We start from the raw sequence: 8,694 nt of genomic DNA, 5'->3' as shown, positions 1-8,694 counted from the left end.
GGCCCAAATTCCAAAATTCCAAATCTGTCCAAATCACAGGCGGAACAACAACTTGCATAGATTCACACACACACTCCCCCTCCCCCCTGTGCCCCCACTCACTGGTCACGCAACGCACCTGGTTTCATTTCAAATCACCCTCCACAGCTCACTCCCCCACTCACCCCCCATCTATCTATCCTTACCTCCCCCATCTTTTTCTCTCTTTCTGTACAGCCACTTAGTTTCCTTCACTCCCGTCCAATCTGACACAGACAGATATTTATAGCTTGGGAGAGAAGTCGGTGGAATGTGGACCAAAAAAAATTTGCGAAGGAGAGAGGGAAAGAGACAAGCCCTCTTGGAAAAGTGGTTAGCTTTTCTAACTACCAATAAATATTTAAACTGGAGGTCCTTTCTGGACGATATACAGAGACAGACATGTTTATATGTAAAAGCATGGAAAGAGTGACTCTGAAGTAATCATCCATTTCTTCAAGCGGTTTTGTTATAACTACAGTACTACTACTTTGGCAACACATTATCTCTTCTAACAATTACATGAAAGCTGTGTACTCCAGGACAGCTCTACTACTGTATACAGATAGAGAAATATGTTAATCCTTTTTACAATATTATTATCTAAGTGTCTAAATTGTTAGTTATAATTTCAAATTCCTAGTTGACATGGAAATGAGCAGTGTCATTATTGTCATTACACACACCTAATCATGGGTTGCTTGTGTGTGGGGGGTGAAAGCTGTCATCGCAGGAGACATCACTGTCATAAATCCCCAACCCTCCCCCAGCTGACAAATTGCGCCACCTCCCGTTGCTGCTTCCCAACCCCCAGTGGCCACACACAGACACAATTCACTACGGTCTTCTCATTTCATAATCCACTCTAATTCGCTTTGGCTTAATTTTACTGTGCAGATGCATTCCCAATATAGTCATTACCCATATTCATTCATCCATACTGGGGTGTGTGAGAGTCAGTTTTTTAAATCGTAGTACTTTCCATCTGACATTGTAACACAAACAAGCACTCACAACATATTCCCAAATACACACCTTATCTCCTTCACAGATCTGCAATACAATCAGCACAGAGACACCGTCGGTATAAAACTAGTTGACTTTATTTACAATACAAATGAGGTGATATACATGATGACATTGCAAAGTAGGTCATCAGAAGAGACAGAGGGGGAGTAAATTCTGCATAACGGCATGAAGGACGGAGAAATGTGGGCACTGGCATTAGAGGAGGAAGGCATCTGACAGACAGAGAGGAGGATTTACATGATGACTGCAGACAGAAAGAAGACATGACTCCGATATAAAAGAGGACAGAAAGTTCCGAGTGGACAGTTGAGCGAGGTCTACGTCTCAGTCATGGTACATTTTGAGGATGCAGCTTTTTATCACTCCCATGTACCTGTCCCACACTACCTGGTGTCTGAGAGAGAGGAGGAAGAGAGAAGGCTCAAGACAAATTCTCATTATGAGAACTGGCCAAGGTTCATAATATGGAGCGATATTTGTTCATTCACTTTAAGGAGAGGCCTATGTTTAATCATGGTTGTCCGATGAATATGTCTTTGCTGAGTGTGTCGTGGTGCAGGGTTGTGTAAACCGTTAACTACATTCCAGAATGGCTGCGCGAGAAACAAGGTAACTATAGTTTAAAGAAACGTGGAGGGAGATGCAGTGACACCCACTGGTGACAACTGGGATGTGAATATGAAGAAAAACATAAAAACAGCCTATGTGACCTTGATGAGTGCCAGACAGCACAATATGTATAACAATTATATTATACTCACTTGAATGTGTCGAGTATGTGTGCAGAGTTAGTGTAGTGAGTGAGGTAGAGCCTCATGTCTCCTGCTGTCCATTTGTCTGACCGACACGGCTCAATAAACTGGCAGGGAGGGAGGGAGGGAGGGAGGGAGGGAGGGAGAAAGATGACATCACAGTCTCATGGGTAGCACAAATGTCTGTAGACCGTATTGGCCTCATAACCCAGAGCCAGTGTTGAATATAGAGACGAAGGATGTACTACTACACTACTAATGATCTATAAATGTACCTTTTCCACCAGATCAATGAAGAAGTCTCTGACTTCTTTTGTGTTGGTTAGTTTGGCAGCAATGTTGACAAGGCCTCTGGAGAGATTCTATGGCGAAAATAGAGAGAAGAGTTTGTTTCAAGTAATTATCAAACAATGAAAAGCTTTTTGATACTGCAGTTTAGAAATAATTGATACTGCAGTTTAGAAATAATTCAACTCAAGTGAACTGATTGAATTAGACAATGTACATGCACATTTCACCCCATATAACCATGGTTACCACACTTACTATTGACTGATTTACAGATTGTTGTAGTAGGCTGGACATCCCCTACGAAACTGGGTGGTCTGTTTTAGCTATAGCAGCCATGTTGGGTAAACACCAGCATGTGTTGTCACTCACCTTGAAGTTGGCTTCCATCTCATTAAATGCTTTGGTCTTCCCCCGGAGAGCCGTGCACACCAAACTGAGTGGAGCAGAGGGGACGAGGGAAATCAGGAGCAAGGGCATGAGGGATCTTACCAAATATTATCATTCATAATAATAGAACACGCATAATATGGAGAGAAATAAACATCTTTGTGAATTCTTGACAGGAACTTGAAGAAAACCAATCAATAACATACACATCAGGCGATCAATAACAAATCAACCACACTCTCATGCCTCTTGTGCTGGTCCAGCAGATCCCTGTCAGTGATTAAAATCTTCAGTTCTTTTAGATCTTGTAAGAACTCCTTCTCAAGATCCACATCCATGTCTTCCACCATGTTATCTGAGAAGACAAAACTACTTCAGACCTCTGATTCTGCCATATTATATTACAGTGCTGGGATCGTATAATTGTTTGCAGAACTTCAAATTATAATGCGGGTCTCATAAGGAACCAGGACTGATTGCACTGCACAACTGCAGATCTGATAGAGCAGGGACTCACCCAATGCTCCCACAGTCCAGTTGCTGATGAGCTGCCCTGCACAGAAGGCAAAGTCCTGGAATGTAAGATAGTGCAGCTTCTTCTTCCCTGTCTCAAAGCGATTGTTGGCAAAGAAAACGATGGCAGCGTAATCCCTGAGAAGAGACACAGGGGAGTTTTATAAAAATTCAAGAAATGGATACAAGATTTAAATTCCACTATTTTCTACTCTTACCTGGCCAGCTTCTCAGAGAGAAGGAAGTGCTGACGAATGTTCTCCACCAGGGGTCCCTTCAGTTCCTCCACAACTTTGAATACACGCTTGAAGTTATCAAACTAGGAGGAAAAAGGTGATAATTCAGAAAAGTCCACAGGTAGAAAAACAGGTACATTTGGCCTTAAAATTGCAATGTCTAGAGCTCTGTAGCTCATAGAATCTGTACAGGCAGGTCAGTTTCACTAATGTTACAGGTCAGAGATATAGTCATTGTTATTGGGAGAGTCCGTCTTAGGTTTTTGCTACCTGCCGCCTGCAGCTCTTCAGTGTGACACCAGTCTTTGCACTGACGTCATCAAGGTCCTTCTTGGTCCCCTTTGAGAGTTTCTTCCCAAGGACCTCACGCACAAACACGCTATCGAACGCATAGTACCTTTACACAGAGGAGAGACAGACAGATTAGGTGACGTTTAAGGCAGAGGAAGATAAGATATAAAGATGTGTATCAGGAGTTGGTGGAGCACCTCTCTATGAGCATGGCCTGGCGATGAGGTGGGATCTGGAACAACAACTGATTGGCCAGCTTGATAGGGCTGTGTAGGAGGCGCTCACACATCTGGAAGGTTCTGTACTGGTCCATGGTGTCACTGTGCAGAACCTCAGCACTGGCCTCACACCCCTCCAATACCCCTCCCTCCATACGAACCTTCACAGCATCATTCACTGAGGATGGGGCAGAAAAGTAACAAGATTCACGGTTTACATCATAGAGAATTTGATTAAATAACTTTGATGGATGACTGTGTCTAGTATATCTGTGTGTGTGAGTTGGTTAATGTTGTGGCCCAAACCTGTGTAACCATCCAGCCATAACTGATAGACTTCCTCATCCATAATGGTGGTGTTAACCACAAACACATCAAGTTCAACTGACATCTACGCAGAAACAAGAAAAATTGTTTTAATATGCTTCAAAGTTTTCATTTAACTTGTCACAATACCTGTGGAATAGCATTAACCAAACTACTGTACTAAGTTATCATGTCAAGGTAGCTAGCTACTTATTATATTAAAGTTACATACATTATCTGACTAAACAAGAATATACTTACCCTTTTAAATGATAGTTCCAATATTCTATATTGTTATACTGCAAGTTTTTTAACTAGGAGTAATAATCCATAGCCTGTCCAGAATTGGTAAATTAACGTTGGTTAATGTGGCTAGCTAGTTGACCAGCGATTATCACCCAAGATAAAACAGGTGAAATATGAATTAGTATCTAAAAACATATCGGATAATAACCTCCTATAAAATATATATTTACTACAGGAGACATTTCCATCCGTTGCTAATGTTGTAGTGATGCCCTTTAAAAAAAAAAATACACGACAGAAAAGACCTGTCAACAACAGACTTGCTTCCATGCAGCTGAGCACTTCCGTGTTTGTCACGCGGATGGAGTCGTAGGTTCTTCTTCTTCTTCGGTGGAGTTTAACATAGGTTGGCATCCAATATGTGCATTGCCGCCCCCAAAGGAACTATAGTGTACATCCCTTCAATGTTCCTAAAAAAAAAACGTCACTGAGCAAATGTTAGGTCTGCTGAGAGCAAACTTGAACGTTGTGAAAATTCTGTGCAATTTCCAGCGCACGTTTACTGTGAACCCTGAGGCTGTACCCACTTTAAGTTACAGAATACAACACTGCCCCTTTAAGACAGAAATGTACATGTTCTGTGCTCATGTAGGAAGCAATCACTCCCCTATTTCTGACTACAAATGATCTATAACTGGGCTAATAAGTCACTAACTAGCAAAGGATATGAACAAAATGTGCACAGGTGCCTACATGCAGCTTTTGCTTTGATCTCAAAACAAGCACATTACTAAAGACCACAGCTGTTAACACAGTCCAGTTCTAGGTAAATGGCACAGATTAATTTATGGCAATGGTCTATTTGCATATAGGCCTACTGTAGCTCTGATTGGTTATGCAGCATTGGTCTATCTAGACTACAGACTGTCATGAGCAGTAGAATCCTACTCTGATGCGTTCTGCCTACAAGAAAATCTATTACATAGTTAGTTTTGTTTTCGGTATGTTGCATTGAAAGTGGCTAATATTGCATTTAATCGATCACAATTGCCACAGTAAAGGGAAATGTTGATAGTGTTAACTACCTAACAGGGAAAACTCTAGAAAGTTGAGTGAAGTTCAATCTTATGCTTCTCTCTGTGGGCTGATAGTTCTTCTGTGCTCTGCACGGCAGTCCTGAATGCACACGCACAGCTTAGAGGGAACATTGCATCTATTACACTTTGTGATACAAAAGACTATCCTACCAACGGGACATTAAAAACAGTAATATCTTATGTTTTACTGAGCCGTGGCTGAACGACGACATAGATAATATACAGTTGGCTGGGTTTTCCTTGCATCGGCAAGACAGAACAGCTACCTCCGGTAAGACAATGGGTGGTGGTCTGTGTCTATTTGTCAATAACAGCTGGTAGGCAAAATCTAATATTAAAGAAGTCTTAAGGTTTTGCTCGCCTGAGGTAGAGTAAGCTGTAGACCAAACTATTTTAAAAGATTTTAAAGATTTTTCGTAGCTGTCTATTACCACCACAAACCGATGCTGGCACTAAGACGGCACTCAACGAGCTGTATAAGGCCATAAGCAAACAAGAAAATGCTTATCCAGAGGCGGCGCTGCTAGTGGCCAGGGATCTTAATGCAGGCAAACTTAAATTAGTTTTACCTCATTTCTACCAGCATGTCACATGTGCAACCAGAGGGACCACCTTTTTTCCACACACAGAGATTCATACAAAGCTCTCCCTCGCCCTCCATTTGGCAAATCTGACCATAATTATATCCTCCTGATTCCTGTGTCAGAGGAAGGCCTTAAAAATGTCCAAAGACTCCAGCCACCCTATTCATAGACTGTTCTCTCTGCTACCGCACAGCAAGCGGTACCGGAGCGCCAATCTAGGTCAAAAAGGCTCCTTAACAGCTTCTACCCCCAAGCCATAAGACTGCTGAACAGTTGATCAAACTATTTGTAATTTATGCTTGTGTTTGACAGCATATCACAGTTTTTAAAGCTGCTGATAGCTGCATAGTTTTATTATTTTATCCCAGTGCTAGAATGCCAATTGTATCGTTGTCCCATCTGCCCCCTCCCATATCATGCCCGGAGACTATGTGAGCACACATTGACTCTCACAGATTGAAGTCTGTGCCGCATAGAGGTAAGCACATATAGCTACAGTAATTGCGCCAAAATATTTAAAAAATCAAATCGGAAAATTCAGATTTCCCAGTAGGGGAGCAGCGTAAAAAAGGGGGGGTAATAATATTGCAGATAGCTACACATAGGCCTTCTAGCCACATAAAGCCTACCATTAATTGGACTAGGTCATCCCCTGTCATCACATGATAACCTTGTTTAACATAGACTAGCCAGGCTGTTTGCATCCCCTTCCACTAACACTTAGTGTTTAAGTTTTTGTCATTTCAGAGGGATTTGTGGATGCTGGTGGCGTCTCTGCGTCTGAAACCATTCGACGTGAGAGAATGGTAAAACAGAGTCATATAGAGAGACCTGTCACAATAGGGGGACAGGACCGGCCTACAGAACCTGCAGGATCTGATGAAGTGTATCATGCTGCGTTGTACAAAGACCAGCAATGTGTGTGGGCAGCCTCTGTTCTCTCTGCCGGAAAGGAGCATCAGTATAGAAGAGGTGGAGATGGCATGCAAAGAGGGACGCACCACCATCCGCAGGCACGCGGTGGAGGGGTCCTTCCTCAGGAACTATGCGGATGTTCTGGTTATTCTGGTCATGCTGAGACAGTTCTGATGCTACACCTACTGGGCAAGACCACTAAACACACAGGTGTGGTAGCTGTGACTCCTGCAGAGTTGAGAGGGCATCTGATAGAGATGCCGAGGCTGGTGCTGGGCAGTGGCTCTGATGAGGAGTGTGCTGTGTGTCTGGACTGTCCTTTTGCCCGTCACCACACACTGTGCACACAGGTCTACTGCAGACTCTGCAGCGCAGAGGTCATACATACCGAGCAGGAGCAGACTGCGCCCTCTGCGCAGAGGCCAGATCAATGCCAATGAGTTGGTGGAGTTTCCTCAGGAAGAAGAGGAGGAGGAGGAGAGCAACCTCTCAGAGAACTGGAGGAGCAGCTCCAAGGTGGAGGCTGTAATGTCTAGCCTGCTCAGACTGCACAGTGAGGAGAACAGCATCAAGAGTCAGAAGCAGGATCTGGTGGAGAAGGCTTTTGGCTTCTTCAGAGAGAGGAAGACTTCATGCGTAGATGATATCCGAGCCCTCGTGGAGCTCTAGACATCCGGCTGTTAAAAATACTGTTTGAAGAAGACTGTTCTCACTTTTCTTTAGTTCTTTAATATCCTTTAAGTTCAGAGGGAATATACACAGACACAAACACAACAAGGCCCGTCTTTTACAGCAGTTGTTTCTAAAAATGTATATGTGGGAATACAGTTTGTGACAAACCATGAAAAAAAGGGTGAATATCACCAGGGACCTCACAATACGATATCACGATACTTAGGTGCCTACACGTGATGCATTGCAATTCTCACTATTCCATATATGGCCTATTGCGTTTCTGCGATTCAATGTTCTAAACATATTGCTCACTATATGTCTGCTGCAGTGAGACAAGAGAGCCATGAGAAAATCCTTTTTGATCAGTCATGGAAATGCAAGAAATATTGCACAGTAAAAAGGCCCCTTGCATTATTTCTTTCTGGCTTTCATTATGGTCCTGTTGCCATGCCAAGCTAGAATTGGTACATTGTATTCTCAGAAACGTCACGTGTAGAAAAAAGGGGTCTGTGAGGAGGGGTGGGTTTCTTTAGGATTCAGATTAGGCTAGATGCTTGTAATGTCCAACTGGTTTAGTCATGATGATAACATGACACACCTCCAAGTCAAGACCTAAAGCACCTTCTGTATACTCCAAATGCCATTCGGTTTGGGCTGAACGTTGTAAGATGAATATCTTACATTAAAATGCCCTCTTTCATAATTTCATTCTGTCTTTCAAAATTGTCCTACATGATAAGTTTGGATGCTGTTCACATGGGAAACCATCAGTCCAGGCTAAACATAGTGCCAACTGTAAAGTTTGGTGGAGGAGGAATAATGATCTGGGGCTGTTTTTCATGGTTTGGTGCTGGCACCGTGTCAGTAAGGGAAATCTTAACGCTACAACATACAATGACATTCTAGACGATCCTGTGCATCCAACTTTGTGGGAACAGTTTGGGGAAGACCCTTTCCTGTTTCAGCATGACAATGCCCCCATGCACAACATGAGGTCCATACGGAAATGGTTTATCGAGATCAGTGTGGGAGAACTTGACTGGCCTGCACAGAGCCGTGACTTCAACCCTGTCGAACACCTTTGGGAGGAATTGGAACGCCGACTGTGAGCCAGGCCTAATTGCCCAAAATCAGTG

The 8,694-nt window shown here is 43.0% G+C and overlaps 1 protein-coding gene across 1 annotated transcript; it reads right to left on the bottom strand.

The window, feature by feature from the left end:
- Positions 1 to 1,099: 1,099 nt before the first annotated feature.
- On the bottom strand, positions 1,100 to 4,638 carry LOC106604715 (acidic fibroblast growth factor intracellular-binding protein B). The gene is made up of 11 exons (XM_014199655.2): positions 4,303 to 4,638; positions 4,042 to 4,126; positions 3,715 to 3,913; positions 3,497 to 3,623; positions 3,209 to 3,309; positions 2,995 to 3,128; positions 2,724 to 2,832; positions 2,460 to 2,523; positions 2,075 to 2,161; positions 1,809 to 1,906; positions 1,100 to 1,441 (listed from the first exon to the last, which is right to left on the bottom strand). Exons 2-11 carry the CDS (start codon positions 4,124 to 4,126, stop codon positions 1,372 to 1,374), a joined length of 1,074 nt encoding a protein of 357 aa, XP_014055130.1. The 5' UTR covers positions 4,303 to 4,638; the 3' UTR covers positions 1,100 to 1,371.
- Between the last annotated feature and the right edge of the window lie 4,056 nt (positions 4,639 to 8,694).

The sequence above is a fragment of the Salmo salar genome, chromosome ssa05, assembly GCF_905237065.1.
Source record: "Salmo salar chromosome ssa05, Ssal_v3.1, whole genome shotgun sequence".
In the NCBI taxonomy this organism is placed as follows: domain Eukaryota; kingdom Metazoa; phylum Chordata; class Actinopteri; order Salmoniformes; family Salmonidae; genus Salmo; species Salmo salar.
The sequence above is the reverse complement of the archived record's forward strand: the minus strand, read 5'-3'. Positions and strand labels throughout refer to the sequence as shown.

Excerpts from the sequence above, each read along its gene's own strand:
- LOC106604715 (XM_014199655.2), bottom strand. The coding sequence starts at position 4,126 with ATGTCAGTTGAACTTGATGTGTTTGTGGTTAACACCACCATTATGGAT. Across the intron at positions 2,524-2,723 it reads CTGCTGGACCAGCACAAGAG|TTTGGTGTGCACGGCTCTCC; the intron begins GCATGAGAGTGT and ends TGCTCCACTCAG. Across the intron at positions 2,162-2,459 it reads AGATGGAAGCCAACTTCAAG|AATCTCTCCAGAGGCCTTGT; the intron begins GTGAGTGACAAC and ends TTTTCGCCATAG.